General features: G+C 49.5%; 1 protein-coding gene across 1 annotated transcript in view; it reads right to left on the bottom strand.

Moving 5' to 3' along the window:
* abca5 (ATP-binding cassette, sub-family A (ABC1), member 5) overlaps nt 1–16,768 on the bottom strand; it is a 50,130-nt gene that overhangs the window by 16,179 nt on the left and 17,183 nt on the right. Inside the window, exons 15-32 of the mRNA XM_072455598.1 lie at nt 15,934–16,024; nt 15,728–15,867; nt 15,486–15,605; nt 12,442–12,637; nt 11,238–11,404; nt 10,737–10,864; nt 9,992–10,129; nt 9,769–9,882; nt 9,528–9,698; nt 7,237–7,350; nt 4,433–4,570; nt 3,525–3,593; nt 3,333–3,424; nt 3,105–3,228; nt 1,388–1,505; nt 1,180–1,271; nt 745–893; nt 405–480 (exon numbers count right to left, since the gene is read on the bottom strand). Of these exons, the coding sequence (XP_072311699.1) occupies nt 405–480; nt 745–893; nt 1,180–1,271; nt 1,388–1,505; nt 3,105–3,228; nt 3,333–3,424; nt 3,525–3,593; nt 4,433–4,570; nt 7,237–7,350; nt 9,528–9,698; nt 9,769–9,882; nt 9,992–10,129; nt 10,737–10,864; nt 11,238–11,404; nt 12,442–12,637; nt 15,486–15,605; nt 15,728–15,867; nt 15,934–16,024 (2,237 nt within the window). The remainder of the gene's footprint in view (nt 1–404; nt 481–744; nt 894–1,179; nt 1,272–1,387; nt 1,506–3,104; nt 3,229–3,332; nt 3,425–3,524; nt 3,594–4,432; nt 4,571–7,236; nt 7,351–9,527; nt 9,699–9,768; nt 9,883–9,991; nt 10,130–10,736; nt 10,865–11,237; nt 11,405–12,441; nt 12,638–15,485; nt 15,606–15,727; nt 15,868–15,933; nt 16,025–16,768) is intronic.

Raw genomic sequence — 16,768 nt, 5'->3', positions numbered from 1 at the left:
TGTCCCCTCCAGAGTCGTCCCCTCTAGAGTCCGTCCCCTCCAGAGTCCGTCCCCTCCAGAGTCCGTCCCCTCCAGAGTCCGTCCCCTCCAGAGTCGTCCAGAGTCGTCCGTCCCCTCCAGAGTCCGTCCCCTCCAGAGTCGTCCAGAGTCGTCCGTCCCCTCCAGAGTCCGTCCCCTCCAGAGTCCGTCCCCTCCAGAGTCCGTCCCCTCCAGAGTCCGTCCCCTCCAGAGTCGTCCAGAGTCGTCCGTCCCCTCCAGAGTCCGTCCCCTCCAGAGTCCGTCCCCTCCAGAGTCGTCCAGAGTCGTCCGTCCCCTCCAGAGTCCGTCCCCTCCAGAGTCCGTCCCCTCCAGAGTCCGTCCCCTCCAGAGTCGTCCCCTCCAGAGTCGTCCCCTCTTGGTCTCACCTTCCTCTTGGTTCCGGCCGACAGAGTCTTGGCCTGTTTGTGCAGATGATCCTTCAGCTCCAGAGCCTCCACCACCCTGAGGACCAAGCATGAAACACTTTTCATCTTCTAAACTCAGAGTTTTGGACAGTTGGAAACGTCTCACGCGTCGTGGAGGAACACGACCAAGATGAGAACGTTTCAGCGCGTTACCGTCATGTCGTGAGGTGAGAACGTTTCAGCGCGTTACCGTCATGTCGTGAGGTGAGAACGTTTCAGCGCGTTACCGTCATGTCGTGAGGTGAGAACGTTTCAGCGCGTTACCGTCATGTCGTGAGGTGAGAACGTTTCAGCGCGTTACCGTTTGACGATGCCCGGGACGTCCTCTCCTTTGATCCCCTTCACGGCGGCGTAAACCTCCAGATGCTCCTGAAGAGTCACTCTGGGCCAAAGAGGACTGAGCTGAGGACAGTAACCCACATGGTCCACAGGGGAGTCCCCCAGCAAGACCTGCAACAGGGACCAGAACCAGGTCTGTACCAGGTCTGAACCAGGTCTGAACCAGGTCTGAACCAGGTCTGAACCAGGACCTTTTATATTCAGAGCATCTTAATTATTCAACATGACAAGTTTAATTTAAATCCTTTTCACAACTTCCAGAGCATAACAAGCATTAGCATGCTAACAAACATTAGCATGCTAACAAACATTAGCATGCTAACCAATGCTGATCTGAGGTAAACATGTATTCCATTCAAAGCAGAGTGTGTAAAGGGGGCGTGTCCTTCAGACTCACCTGTCCAGACGTGGGCTGGACGTCTCCTGACAACATGTGCATGATGGAGCTTTTACCTGCTCCGTTTGGACCCAACAAGCCCAGAACCTCACCTGAAACATGGCACAGAGGAACTGTGAGGAACCACAACGTGGAACTGTGAAGAACCACAACGTGGAACTGTGAAGAACCACAACGTGGAACTGTGAGGAATGCTCGGGAGTCGAACCTTTTTTGACGCAGAAAGACACGTTCTTGGCGGCGACCGTCCTCTTCTTGCTGAAGGACACGCCCTCTCTCTTTCCTTTGTAGATCTTCCTCAGGCTATTCACCACCACCACAGGAGTCTGCAGGTCCAGCACGTTAGAGAAGACTAAACTAAACCAGGACTAAACCAGGGTTAAACCAGGTCTAAACCAGGACTAAACCAGGGTTAAACCAGGTCTAAACCAGGACTAAACCAGGTCTAAACCAGGACTAAACCAGGACTAAACCAGGTCTAAACCAGGACTAAACCAGGACTAAACCAGGTCTAAACCAGGACTAAACCAGGTCTAAACCAGGACTAAACCAGGACTAAACCAGGTCTAAACCAGGACTAAACCAGGACTAAACCAGGTCTAAACCAGGACTAAAACCAGGACTAAAACCAGGACTAAACCAGAACTAAACCAGGTCTAAACCAGGACTAAACCAGGTCTAAACCAGGTCTAAACCAGGACTAAACCAGGACTAAACCAGGACTAAACCAGGGTTAAACCAGGTCTAAACCAGGACTAAACCAGGACTAAACCAGGTCTAAACCAGGACTAAACCAGAACTAAACCAGGTCTAAACCAGGACTAAAACCAGGACTAAACCAGGACTAAACCAGGTCTAAACCAGGACTAAACCAGGTCTAAACCAGGACTAAACCAGGACTAAACCAGGGTTAAACCAGGTCTAAACCAGGACTAAACCAGGACTAAACCAGGTCTAAACCAGGACTAAACCAGAACTAAACCAGGTCTAAACCAGGGTTAAACCAGGTCTAAACCAGGTCTAAACCAGGTCTAAACCAGGGTTAAACCAGGTCTAAACCAGGACTAAACCAGGTCTAAACCAGGTCTAAACCAGGACTAAACAAGGTCTAAACCAGGTCTAAACCAGGACTAAACCAGGACTAAACCAGGTCTAAACCAGGACTAAACCAGGTCTAAACCAGGACTAAAACCAGGACTAAAACCAGGACTAAACCAGAACTAAACCAGGTCTAAACCAGGACTAAACCAGGTCTAAACCAGGTCTAAACCAGGACTAAACCAGGACTAAACCAGGACTAAACCAGGGTTAAACCAGGTCTAAACCAGGACTAAACCAGGACTAAACCAGGTCTAAACCAGGACTAAACCAGAACTAAACCAGGTCTAAACCAGGACTAAAACCAGGACTAAACCAGGACTAAACCAGGTCTAAACCAGGACTAAACCAGGTCTAAACCAGGACTAAACCAGGACTAAACCAGGGTTAAACCAGGTCTAAACCAGGACTAAACCAGGACTAAACCAGGTCTAAACCAGGACTAAACCAGAACTAAACCAGGTCTAAACCAGGGTTAAACCAGGTCTAAACCAGGTCTAAACCAGGTCTAAACCAGGGTTAAACCAGGTCTAAACCAGGACTAAACCAGGTCTAAACCAGGTCTAAACCAGGACTAAACAAGGTCTAAACCAGGTCTAAACCAGGACTAAACCAGGACTAAACCAGGTCTAAACCAGGACTAAACCAGAACTAAACCAGGTCTAAACCAGGACTAAACCAGGTCTAAACCAGGTCTAAACCAGGTCTAAACCAGGACTAAACCAGGTCTAAACCAGGTCTAAACCAGGACTAAACAAGGTCTAAACCAGGTCTAAACCAGGACTAAACCAGGACTAAACAAGGTCTAAACCAGGTGGAGACTTGACCTCTTCACAGGGCTGACAGTTCAGAGCCTCCTTGACTCTGGTCCTCTCCATCTTCACGTCTTGGTCTTCGTCCTCCGTCTCCTCGGGGACGCGCTCCTGCTTGGACTTGGACTTGGATGAAATCCTACACAAACACAAACACAAACACAAACACAAACACATTTTGTTGCAGACTAAACTAGAGATGGACAGATTGAAGAATGATTGAACTTGTTGAACATGTCAAACCTGCAGAAATGGTCTGACTTCAGAGAGCTGCCTCCAAACCTGATCTCCATCCAGCGCAGGAGGAAGAGCAGCACGATGCACTGCAGGTACGGCTGTACCACCACAACAACAACAACAACAACAACAAGCACACGTTTGTTCAGCCGCAAACACCAGACTGTACAGTGAGGACATGAGGACGTGAGGACCTACAGAAACCACGGCGATGAGCAGGTTCTTCCACAGGAAGTTGTCTTCGTTCAAGGACGACAGAAACGTGGCCTGAAGAGAAGAACCAACACCATCAACCTGATGATCTACACAGCTCATTTCCATTTACCCGAGGGGTCATGTGGTATATGGGGTTTATAGGGGTCATGGGGTTTATAGGGGTCATAGGGGTCATGTGGGTCATGGGGTTTATAGGGGTCATGGGGTTTATAGGGGTCATGGGGTTTATAGGGGTCATGTGGTTTATAGGGGTCATGTGGGTCATGGGGTTTATAGGGGTCATGGGGTTTATAGGGGTCATAGGGGTCATGTGGGTCATGGGGTTTATAGGGGTCATGGGGTTTATAGGGGTCATGTGGGTCATGGGGTTTATAGGGGTCATGGGGTTTATAGGGGTCATAGGGGTCATGTGGGTCATGGGGTTTATAGGGGTCATGGGGTTTATAGGGGTCATGTGGGTCATGGGGTTTATAGGGGTCATGGGGTTTATAGGGGTCATGTGGTTTATAGGGGTCATAGGGGTCATGTGGGTCATGTGGTTTATAGGGGTCATGTGGTTTATAGGGGTCATGTGGGTCATGGGGTTTATAGGGGTCATGGGGTTTATAGGGGTCATGTGGTTTATAGGGGTCATAGGGGTCATGTGGGTCATGTGGTTTATAGGGGTCATGTGGTTTATAGGGGTCATGTGGGTCATGGGGTTTATAGGGGTCATGGGGTTTATAGGGGTCATGTGGGTCATGGGGTTTATAGGGGTCATGTGGGTCATGGGGTTTATAGGGGTCATGGGGTTTATAGGGGTCATGTGGGTCATGGGGTTTATAGGGGTCATGTGGGTCATGGGGTTTATAGGGGTCATGGGGTTTAAAGGGGTGATGGGGGTCATGTACCTTGGTGATGGAGTTGAGGCAGCCCATGAGCGGATACAGTGGGTTGAACAGACACAGCACGTTGTGGAGGTTTCTGGTCAGAGCCGGACTGTCGTTCACAAAGGTGAGCTGCACCATGGACGCAGACACCACACACACCTGAGGTCAAAGGTTACAGGTCAAAGAGAGACTGAGGACACCACACACACCTGAGGTCAAAGGTTACAGGTCAAAGAGAGACTGAGGACACCACACACACCTGAGGTCAAAGGTTACAGGTCAAAGAGAGACTGAGGACACCACACACACCTGAGGTCAAAGGTTACAGGTCAAAGAGAGACTGAGGACACCAGACACACCTGAGGTCAAAGGTTACAGGTCAAAGAGAGACTGAGGACACCACACACACCTGAGGTCAAAGGTTACAGGTCAAAGAGAGACTGAGGACACCACACACACCTGAGGTCAAAGGTTACAGGTCAAAGAGAGACTGAGGACACCACACACACCTGAGGTCAAAGGTTACAGGTCAAAGAGAGACTGAGGACACCAGACACACCTGAGGTCAAAGAGAGACTGAGGACACCACACACACCTGAGGTCAAAGGTTACAGGTCAAAGAGAGACTGAGGACACCAGACACACCTGAGGTCAAAGGTTACAGGTCAAAGAGAGACTGAGGACACCACACACACCTGAGGTCAAAGGTTACAGGTCAAAGAGAGACTGAGGACACCAGACACACCTGAAGTCAAAGGTTACAGGTCAAAGAGAGACTGAGGACACCACACCACACCTGAGGTCAAAGGTTACAGGTCAAAGAGAGACTGAGGACACCACACCACACCTGAGGTCAAAGGTTACAGGTCAAAGAGAGACTGAGGACACCACACACACCTGAGGTCAAAGGTTACAGGTCAAAGAGAGACTGAGGACACCACACCACACCTGAGGTCAGAGGCGGTCAGATGTTGTCAGAGGTGGTCAGAGGCGGTCAGATGCTGTCAGAGGCGGTCAGAGGCGGTCAGATGCTGTCAGAGGCGGTCAGAGGCGGTCAGATGTTGTCAGATGCTGTCAGAGGCGGTCAGATGCTGTCAGATGTTGTCAGAGGCGGTCAGAGGCGGTCAGATGCTGTCAGAGGTGGTCAGAGGCGGTCAGATGCTGTCAGAGGTGGTCAGAGGCGGTCAGATGCTGTCAGAGGCGGTCAGAGGCGGTCAGATGTTGTCAGAGGCGGTCAGAGGCGGTCAGAGGCGGTCAGATGCTGTCAGAGGCGGTCAGAGGCGGTCAGATGTTGTCAGATGCTGTCAGAGGCGGTCAGAGGCGGTCAGATGTTGTCAGAGGCGGTCAGAGGCGGTCAGATGCTGTCAGAGGTGGTCAGAGGCGGTCAGATGCTGTCAGAGGCGGTCAGATGTTGTCAGATGCTGTCAGAGGCGGTCAGATGCTGTCAGAGGTGGTCAGAGGTGGTCAGATGCTGTCAGAGGTGGTCAGAGGTGGTCAGAGGCGGTCAGATGTTGTCAGATGCTGTCAGAGGCGGTCAGAGGCGGTCAGATGTTGTCAGAGGCGGTCAGAGGCGGTCAGATGGTGTCAGATGCTGTCAGAGGCGGTCAGAGGCGGTCAGATGCTGTCAGAGGTGGTCAGAGGCGGTCAGATGTTGTCAGATGCTGTCAGAGGCGGTCAGAGAAGGTCAGATGTTGTCAGAGGCGGTCAGAGGCGGTCAGAGGCGGTCAGATGCTGTCAGAGGCGGTCAGAGGCGGTCAGATGTTGTCAGATGTTGTCAGAGGTGGTCAGAGGCGGTCAGATGCTGTCAGAGGCGGTCAGAGGCGGTCAGATGCTGTCAGAGGCGGTCAGAGGCGGTCAGATGTTGTCAGATGCTGTCAGAGGCGGTCAGATGCTGTCAGATGTTGTCAGAGGCGGTCAGAGGCGGTCAGATGCTGTCAGAGGTGGTCAGAGGCGGTCAGATGCTGTCAGAGGTGGTCAGAGGCGGTCAGATGCTGTCAGAGGCGGTCAGAGGCGGTCAGATGTTGTCAGAGGCGGTCAGAGGCGGTCAGAGGCGGTCAGATGCTGTCAGAGGCGGTCAGAGGCGGTCAGATGTTGTCAGAGGCGGTCAGAGGCGGTCAGATGTTGTCAGATGCTGTCAGAGGCGGTCAGAGGCGGTCAGATGTTGTCAGAGGCGGTCAGAGGCGGTCAGATGCTGTCAGAGGTGGTCAGAGGCGGTCAGATGCTGTCAGAGGCGGTCAGATGTTGTCAGATGCTGTCAGAGGCGGTCAGATGCTGTCAGAGGTGGTCAGAGGTGGTCAGATGCTGTCAGAGGTGGTCAGAGGTGGTCAGAGGCGGTCAGATGTTGTCAGATGCTGTCAGAGGCGGTCAGAGGCGGTCAGATGTTGTCAGAGGCGGTCAGAGGCGGTCAGATGGTGTCAGATGCTGTCAGAGGCGGTCAGATGCTGTCAGAGGTGGTCAGAGGCGGTCAGATGTTGTCAGATGCTGTCAGAGGCGGTCAGAGAAGGTCAGATGTTGTCAGATGCTGTCAGAGGCGGTCAGATGTTGTCAGAGGCGGTCAGAGGCGGTCAGAGGCGGTCAGAGGCGGTCAGATGCTGTGTCGTAGTGTTTGTAGATGTGAAAGAAGCAGAAACTGTCATGATTTTGAAATGGGAATAATTACAAGCTAAAATGTTACTCTTTCACAAGTACAAGTACATTGTGAGCGTGCGGTCCAGTTTTATGTTCTTAAAGGGTAAATGACGCCTCATGTGTGTTCTTCTGCAGCAGGACGGCCAGCACACGGTCCATCTGTGAGTTAAGAGTCAGCTCATGTCCCCCAGACTCACCATCATGGAGATGACGGAGAAGAAGTCTCTGTTGCTCTGAACGCGAGCGAAGACGAAGGACACGACGTAAGTGAAGAGGATCGTGGCCGGACCGAAGCCGATGACGCAGAGGATCTAGGACAGTCAAACATCCACGTTAGGAAGAGGCTGGAATACTTGTTCTAAACCCGCTCTGAACTCGCTCTGGACGCGCTCTGGACCCGCTTTAGACCCGCTCTAAACCCGCTCTAGACCCGCTCTAGACCCGCTCTAAACCCGCTCTAAACCCGATCTAAACTCGCTCTAGACCCGCTCTATACCCGCTCTAGACCCGCTCTAGACCCGCTCTAAACCCGCTCTAGACCCGCTCTAAACCCGCTCTAGACCCGCTCTAGACCCGCTCTAGACCCGCTCTAGACCCGCTCTAGACCCGCTCTAGACCCGCTCTAAACCCGCTCTACACCCAGCTCTAAACCCGCTCTAAACCCAGTTCTAAACCCAGTTCTAAACCAGCTCTAAACCAGCTCTAACCCCGCTCTAAACCTGCTCTAAACCTGCTCTAAACCCGCTCTAAACCCCGCTCTAAACCCGCTCTAAACCCCGCTCTAAACCCGCTCTAAACCAGCTCTAACCCCGCTCTAAACCCGCTCTAAACCCCGCTCTAAACCCCGCTCTAAACCCCGCTCTAAACCCCGCTCTACACCCGCTCTAAACCCGCTGTAAACTCGCTCTACACCCCGCTCTACACCCGCTCTAAACCCGCTCTACACCCGCTCTACACCCGCTCTACACCCGCTCTACACCCCGCTTTACACCCGCTCTAAACCCCGCTCTAAACCCGCTCTAAACCCCGCTCTAAACCCGCTCTAAACCTGCTCTAATCCCGGCTCTAAACCAGCTCTAAACCAGCTCTAAACCCGCTGTAAATCCGCTGTAAACCCGCTCTAAACCCGCTCTAACCCCGCTCTAACCCCGCTGTAAACTCGCTGTAAACTCGCTCTAAACCCCGCTCTACACCCGCTCTAAACCCCGCTCTACACCCGCTCTACACCCGCTCTAAACCCCGCTCTACATCCGCTCTAAACCCCGCTCTAAACCCAGCTCTAAACCCAGCTCTAAACCCAGCTCTAAACCCGCTCTAAACCCGCTCTAAACCCAGTTCTAAACCCAGTTCTAAACCCAGTTCTAAACCAGCTCTAAACCAGCTCTAAACCTGCTCTAAACCCGCTCTAAACCCCACTCTAAACCCGCTCTAAACCCGCTCTAAACCCCGCTCTAAACCCGCTCTAAACCCCGCTCTACATCCGCTCTACACCCGCTCTAAACCCGCTGTGAACTCGCTCTACACCCCGCTCTACACCCGCTCTACACCCGCTCTACACCCGCTTTACACCCGCTCTACACTCGCTCTACACCCGCTCTAAACCTGCTCTAATCACGGCTCTAAACCAGCTCTACACCCGCTCTAAACCCGCTCTAAACCCGCTCTAACCCCGCTGTAAACTCGCTCTAAACCCCGCTCTACATCCGCTCTAAACCCCGCTCTACACCAGCTCTAAACCAGCTCTAAACCCGGCTCTAAACCAGCTCTAAACCAGTTCTAAACCCCGCTCTAAACCCCGCTCTAAACCCCGCTCTAATCTCGCTCTAACCCCGCTGTAAACTCGCTCTAAACCCGCTCTAAACCTGGCTCTAAACTCGCTCTAAACCCGCTTTAAACCAGCTCTAAACCCCGCTCTACACCCGCTCTAAACCCGCTCTAAACCCGCTCTAAACCCGCTGTAAACTCGCTCTAAACCCCGCTCTACATCCGCTCTAAACCCCGCTCTACACCCGCTCTAAACCAGCTCTAAACCAGCTCTAAACCCGGCTCTAAACCAGCTCTAAACCAGTTCTAAACCCCGCTCTAAACCCCGCTCTAAACCCCGCTCTAACCCCGCTGTAAACTCGCTCTAAACCCGCTCTAAACCTGGCTCTAAACTCGCTCTAAACCCGCTTTAAACCAGCTCTAAACCCCGCTCTACACCCGCTCTAAACCCGCTCTAAACCCGCTCTAAACCCCACTCTACACCCGCTCTAACCCCGCTGTAAACTCGCTCTAAACCCGCTGTAAACTCGCTCTAAACCCCGCTGTAAACCCGCTGTAAACCCGCTGTAAACCCGCTCTAAACCCCGCTGTAAACCCGCTGTAAACCCGCTGTAAACCCGCTGTAAACCCGCTGTAAACCCGCTGTAAACCCGCTGTAAACCCGCTCTAAACCCCGCTCTAAACCCCGCTGTAAACCCGCTGTAAACCCGCTGTAAACCCGTACCACGGCGGTGATGTTGCTGGAGCTGAGCAGGGAGCTGGTGTGGAAGCTGAAGAGGATGGCGGTCATGCAGGAGAGGATGAGGTAAAAGAAGGGGATGTCCACAGCGGCCTGACCGCACCAGTACGCAGAGGGCAGGAGGCCCGAGATGCGCAACGTCGAGCGGCACTTGATCTGCGCAGGGTCAAACACAAGAGTTACATCAGGGTTCAAAGGTCAATGAACACTCAGGTTTAACCCTTACCTCTCTGTCCCGGGTGTGGTCCATGGCAAAGTAGGCGGGCATGCCAGCTGCCAGCATGCCCAGGATGATGGCCTCGATGTACACCAGAGCGTACGACGTGGCATCGGGGATTTTCTACAACACGGCAGAACATCCACATCCTTTTAGTGTCCGAACTGCTGACAGGTCAGTGCGGGACGCTGCGTGGACTTTAAAAACGTGCAGGAGTGTTTTTGGGACTCACGTAGTCGAAGGGCTTGGTCCAGGTGCGGATGCGGGCGGAGCCGTTGAGTCCTCGCAGCAGAGCGTTACTCAGAACGTTCACCGCCATCGGCAGAGAGTGGACGGTGGTGCTGTTGAACGCCACCGTGTACCGGAAACCCTGACCACAACAACAACATGAACCCTGACCACAGCAACATGAACCCTGACCACAACAACAACATGAACCCTGACCACAGCAACATGAACCCTGACCACAACAACATGAACCCTGACCACAACAACAACATGAACCCTGACCACAGCAACATGAACCCTGACCACAACAACAACATGAACCCTGACCACAGCAACATGAACCCTGACCACAGCACAGCAACATGAACCCTGACCACAGCAACATGAACCCTGACCACAGCAACATGAACCCTGACCACAACAACAACATGAACCCTGACCACAGCAACATGAACCCTGACCACAACAACAACATGAACCCTGACCACAGCAACATGAACCCTGACCACAACAACATGAACCCTGACCACAACAACAACATGAACCCTGACCACAGCAACATGAACCCTGACCACAACAACAACATGAACCCTGACCACAGCAACATGAACCCTGACCACAGCACAGCAACATGAACCCTGACCACAGCAACATGAACCCTGACCACAGCAACATGAACCCTGACCACAGCAACATGAACCCTGACCACAACAACAACATGAACCCTGACCACAGCAACATGAACGCACCTTGTTGGAGCCGGTGACGTTGATGGCGGCGCTGTGAGGAGCTGCAGACATGAAGTCGCTCTGTCTCATCATCTCCACCTGAAGGTCCTGAGCCTCCAGATGATGCAGCAGGTCAGAGATGTCAGAGTCTGAGGACAACACATGACCAGAGGTTCAGTTATCTAAACCAGGACCATATCAGGATCTAAACCAGGACCATATCAGGATCTAAACCAGGACCAAATCAGGATCTAAACCAGGACCAAATCAGGATCTAATCCAGGACCATATCAGGATCTAAACCAGGACCAAATCAGGATCTAAACCAGGACCAAATCAGGATCTAATCCAGGACCATATCAGGATCTAAACCCTTCATAGATGAGGGTCTTTCTGCTTTCCCATGGGATGTAAACATATGTTTGTACCACACACATAGCGACTTCATGTACTAATTAAATATGAGCATTAAACATAAAACACACTACAACGGTCAAGTTACAATGTCCCAACGACTCAGACCTGAGGAGTTCTGGACCAGGAGGCTGGAGGCGTATCGCCGCGGGGCCTGGTTCCTCCTCAGCAGATACACGGGCAGGAACTCTCTGTCCGGGGAGTGGATCTGAATGTTCCCCGTGGCCAACGACAGAACCAGGACGGCAGCGACAAACACCAGGAACAGAGCAAATCTGCACGGACACAAGAGCGATTCACCACTGACATCACGACATCGCAGGTCCAGAGGAGCTAACGGGGTTAAACTCGGGGTCCGGAGGAGCAAACGGGGTTAAAATCGGGGTCCGGAGGAGCAAACGGGGTTAAAATCGGGGTCCGGAGGAGCAAACGGGGTTAAACTCGGGGTCCGGAGGAGCAAACGGGGTTAAAATCGGGGTCCGGAGGAGCAAACGGGGTTAAAATCGGGGTCCGGAGGAGCAAACGGGGGTAAAATCGGGGTCCGGAGGAGCAAACGGGGGTAAAATCGGGGTCCGGAGGAGTAAACGGGGGTAAAATCGGGGTCCGGAGGAGCAAACGGGGTTAAAATCGGGGTCCGGAGGAGCAAATGGGGGTAAAATCGGGGTCCGGAGGAGTAAACGGGGGTAAAATCGGGGTCCGGAGGAGCAAACGGGGTTAAAATCGGGGTCCGGAGGAGCAAACGGGGGTAAAATCGGGGTCCGGAGGAGCAAACGGGGGTAAAATCGGGGTCCGGAGGAGTAAACGGGGGTAAAATCGGGGTCCGGAGGAGCAAACGGGGGTAAAATCGGGGTCCGGAGGAGCAAACGGGGGTAAAATCGGGGTCCGGAGGAGCAAACGGGGTTAAAATCGGGGTCCGGAGGAGCAAACGGGGTTAAACTCGGGGTCCGGAGGAGCAAACGGGGTTAAACTCGGGGTCCGGAGGAGCAAACGGGGTTAAAATCGGGGTCCGGAGGAGCAAACGGGGTTAAAATCGGGGTCCGGAGGAGCAAACGGGGGTAAAATCGGGGTCCGGAGGAGCAAACGGGGGTAAAATCGGGGTCCGGAGGAGTAAACGGGGGTAAAATCGGGGTCCGGAGGAGCAAACGGGGTTAAAATCGGGGTCCGGAGGAGCAAACGGGGGTAAAATCGGGGTCCGGAGGAGCAAACGGGGGTAAAATCGGGGTCCGGAGGAGTAAACGGGGGTAAAATCGGGGTCCGGAGGAGCAAACGGGGGTAAAATCGGGGCCCTCAGAAGGTGATGGAGATGACTCACGTGTAAACAAAGGCCTTCCTCTCCCGCCTCATGTTGAGCATATGCAGCCAGGCCACAGCGCTGAACTGCTGCCTCCAGAGGGCGTGACCTTTGACCCCGTCAGAGTCAGAGAAGGTCAGGAGTCTCTGGTCGAGGTCATCCACAGAGGAAGTGTCCCCCTCGTCCCCAGGCTGCTCCTGGTTAAACACGCTGTAGTCTGAGACAGTGAAGGGAGGAAGTATTTGAACAGCAGGATTATGTCTGTCACAGGTTAGTCTGTCTTTAAAAGTCCACCTCTGCTCCTCATGTCATGTCATGTAATGTCAGGTAATGTCATGTAAAGTCATGTAAAGTCATGTAAAGTCATGTAAAGTCATGTAAAGTCATGTAAAGTCATGTAATGTCAGGTAATGTCAGGTAATGTCATGTAAAGTCATGTAAAGTCATGTAAAGTCATGTAAAGTCATGTAAAGTCATGTAAAGTCATGTAATGTCATGTAAAGTCATGTAAAGTCATGTAAAGTCATGTAAAGTCATGTAAAGTCATGTAAAGTCATGTAAAGTCATGTAACGTCATGTAACGTCATGTAAAGTCATGTAAAGTCATGTAAAGTCATGTAAAGTCATGTAAAGTCATGTAACGTCATGTAAAGTCATGTAAAGTCATGTAAAGTCATGTAAAGTCATGTAATGTCATGTAAAGTCATGTAAAGTCATGTAAAGTCATGTAAAGTCATGTAATGTCATGTAAAGTCATGTAAAGTCATGTAAAGTCATGTAAAGTCATGTAATGTCATGTAAAGTCATGTAAAGTCATGTAATGTCATGTAAAGTCATGTAAAGTCATGTAACGTCATGTAAAGTCATGTAATGTCATGTAAAGTCATGTAAAGTCATGTAATGTCATGTAAAGTCATGTAAAGTCATGTAAAGTCATGTAAAGTCATGTAATGTCATGTAAAGTCATGTAAAGTCATGTAAAGTCATGTAAAGTCATGTAATGTCATGTAAAGTCATGTAAAGTCATGTAAAGTCATGTAAAGTCATGTAAAGTCATGTAACGTCATGTAAAGTCATGTAAAGTCATGTAAAGTCATGTAAAGTCATGTAATGTCAGGTAATGTCAGGTAATGTCAGGTAAAGTCATGTAAAGTCATGTAAAGTCATGTAAAGTCATGTAAAGTCATGTAAAGTCATGTAATGTCATGTAAAGTCATGTAAAGTCATGTAAAGTCATGTAAAGTCATGTAAAGTCATGTAAAGTCATGTAATGTCAGGTAATGTCAGGTAATGTCATGTAATGTCATGTAAAGTCATGTAAAGTCATGTAAAGTCATGTAAAGTCATGTAAAGTCATGTAAAGTCATGTAATGTCATGTAATGTCAGGTAATGTCATGTAAAGTCATGTAAAGTCATGTAAAGTCATGTAAAGTCATGTAAAGTCATGTAAAGTCATGTAATGTCATGTAAAGTCATGTAAAGTCATGTAAAGTCATGTAAAGTCATGTAAAGTCATGTAATGTCATGTAAAGTCATGTAAAGTCATGTAAAGACATGTAAAGTCATGTAAAGTCATGTAAAGTCATGTAAAGTCATGTAATGTCATGTAAAGTCATGTAAAGTCATGTAAAGTCATGTAAAGTCATGTAATGTCATGTAAAGTCATGTAAAGTCATGTAAAGACATGTAAAGTCATGTAAAGTCATGTAAAGTCATGTAATGTCATGTAAAGTCATGTAAAGTCATGTAAAGTCATGTAAAGTCATGTAAAGTCATGTAACGTCATGTAAAGTCATGTAAAGTCATGTAAAGTCATGTAAAGTCATGTAATGTCAGGTAATGTCAGGTAATGTCAGGTAAAGTCATGTAAAGTCATGTAAAGTCATGTAAAGTCATGTAAAGTCATGTAAAGTCATGTAATGTCATGTAAAGTCATGTAAAGTCATGTAAAGTCATGTAAAGTCATGTAAAGTCATGTAAAGTCATGTAATGTCAGGTAATGTCAGGTAATGTCATGTAATGTCATGTAAAGTCATGTAAAGTCATGTAAAGTCATGTAAAGTCATGTAAAGTCATGTAAAGTCATGTAAAGTCATGTAATGTCAGGTAATGTCAGGTAATGTCATGTAAAGTCATGTAAAGTCATGTAAAGTCATGTAAAGTCATGTAAAGTCATGTAAAGTCATGTAATGTCATGTAAAGTCATGTAAAGTCATGTAAAGTCATGTAAAGTCATGTAAAGTCATGTAAAGTCATGTAAAGTCATGTAAAGTCATGTAACGTCATGTAACGTCATGTAAAGTCATGTAAAGTCATGTAAAGTCATGTAAAGTCATGTAAAGTCATGTAACGTCATGTAAAGTCATGTAAAGTCATGTAAAGTCATGTAAAGTCATGTAATGTCATGTAAAGTCATGTAAAGTCATGTAAAGTCATGTAAAGTCATGTAATGTCATGTAAAGTCATGTAAAGTCATGTAAAGTCATGTAAAGTCATGTAATGTCATGTAAAGTCATGTAAAGTCATGTAAAGACATGTAAAGTCATGTAAAGTCATGTAAAGTCATGTAATGTCATGTAAAGTCATGTAAAGTCATGTAAAGTCATGTAAAGTCATGTAATGTCATGTAAAGTCATGTAAAGTCATGTAAAGTCATGTAATGTCATGTAAAGTCATGTAAAGTCATGTAAAGTCATGTAATGTCATGTAAAGTCATGTAAAGTCATGTAAAGTCATGTAAAGTCATGTAATGTCATGTAAAGTCATGTAAAGTCATGTAATGTCATGTAATGTCATGTAAAGTCATGTAAAGTCATGTAAAGTCATGTAATGTCATGTAAAGTCATGTAAAGTCATGTAAAGTCATGTAATGTCATGTAAAGTCATGTAAAGTCATGTAAAGTCATGTAATGTCATGTAAAGTCATGTAAAGTCATGTAAAGTCATGTAATGTCATGTAAAGTCATGTAAAGTCATGTAAAGTCATGTAAAGTCATGTAATGTCATGTAAAGTCATGTAAAGTACATACGCTCAGTACATTTACACAGTATGAGTGACGCTCACCCGCCTGGTCCACCTCGGCCTCCGCCTCCAGCCTCAGGAACACGTCCTCCAGCGTCGTCATGGAGACGCCGTAGTGAGTGATGCCGAGAGCCGGAGCCGAGTCCAGCTCCGAGAACAGGCCTGGACCGGGCAGAAAACAGGCTTTGAGACACTTCTAAAGGGTGTGGTCAGGGTCTGGCTCCTGCCCCATGAGTGTGATCACCACAGCTGTAAACCAGAGTCACACAGACTGGAGCTGGCACCTGGGAAAGTCTCCACGCTCTCGAAGGGCAGGGTGAAGGTCAGCTCGCTCTCGTGCCGTCTCGACGCTCGGGCTTTGGGGACGTGGCTCTGGACCAGAGACGAGACTTTGTCGGGGTCACACGCCTCAGCGATGGACATCCTGGACAAAAACATGAAACGTTTGGCGCTAAAACGACCCGGCGTACGGAGGGACTGTGGGACGGACCTGAGGTGGTACCCGACTCCACACTTGGTCTTCAGGAACAGAGAGGAGCCCACACACTTGAGCTGGCCCTGAGAGATCACCGCCTTACGGTCTGGAAGAGGGAGAAGAACATCATCTACAGTGTCCTACACACCACAGCACAAGATGGAAGACGCTCAGTGTCTGTCCCGCTTCAGTCCCGCTTTTGTCCCGCTTCAGTCTCGGTTCAGTCTCGGTTCAGTCTAGTTTCAGTCCCGTTCTAGTCCCGTTCTAGTCCAGCTTCAGTCTCGTTTTAATCCCGTTCTAGTCCTATTTCAGTCCCGTTTCAGTCCCGTTCTAGTCTCGTTTCAGTCTCGTTCTAGTCCTGCTTTAGTCCCGTTCTAGTCCCGCTTCTGTCCCGCATCAGTCCCGATTCAGTCCCACTTCTGTCCCGCTTCAGCCCCGCTTCTGTCTCGTTTCAGTCTCGTTTCAGTCTTGTTTCAGTCTCGTTTCAGTCCAGCTACAGTCCCGTTCTTGTCCTGTTCCAGTCTCGTTTTAGTCCCAGTTTAGTCCCGTTCTAGTCCTGTTCTAGTCCTGTTTCAGTCCCATGGTAGTCCTATTTCAGTCCCGTTTCAGTCTCGTTTCAGTCCCGTTTCAGTCTCGTTTCAGTCTCGTTCTACTCCTATTTCAGTCCCGTTTCAGGTCTCGTTTCAGTCCCAGTTTAGTCCCAGTTTAGTCCCGTTCTAGTCCCGTTCTAGTCCTGTTTCAGTCTCGTTTTAATCCCGTTCTAGTCCTATTTCAGTCTCGTTTCAGTCTCGTTCTAGTCCTGCTTTAGTCTCGTTCTAGTCCTGCTTTTGTCCCGTTCTAGTCCCGCTTC

This window comes from Eucyclogobius newberryi, unplaced genomic scaffold (genome assembly GCF_026437365.1).
Source record: "Eucyclogobius newberryi isolate DKJ021-1_F unplaced genomic scaffold, fEucNew1.0.hap1 SCAF_20, whole genome shotgun sequence".
In the NCBI taxonomy this organism is placed as follows: Eukaryota; Metazoa; Chordata; class Actinopteri; order Gobiiformes; family Gobiidae; genus Eucyclogobius; species Eucyclogobius newberryi.
Note: the sequence above shows the minus strand (reverse complement) of the source record. Positions and strands in the feature narration are given on the sequence as shown.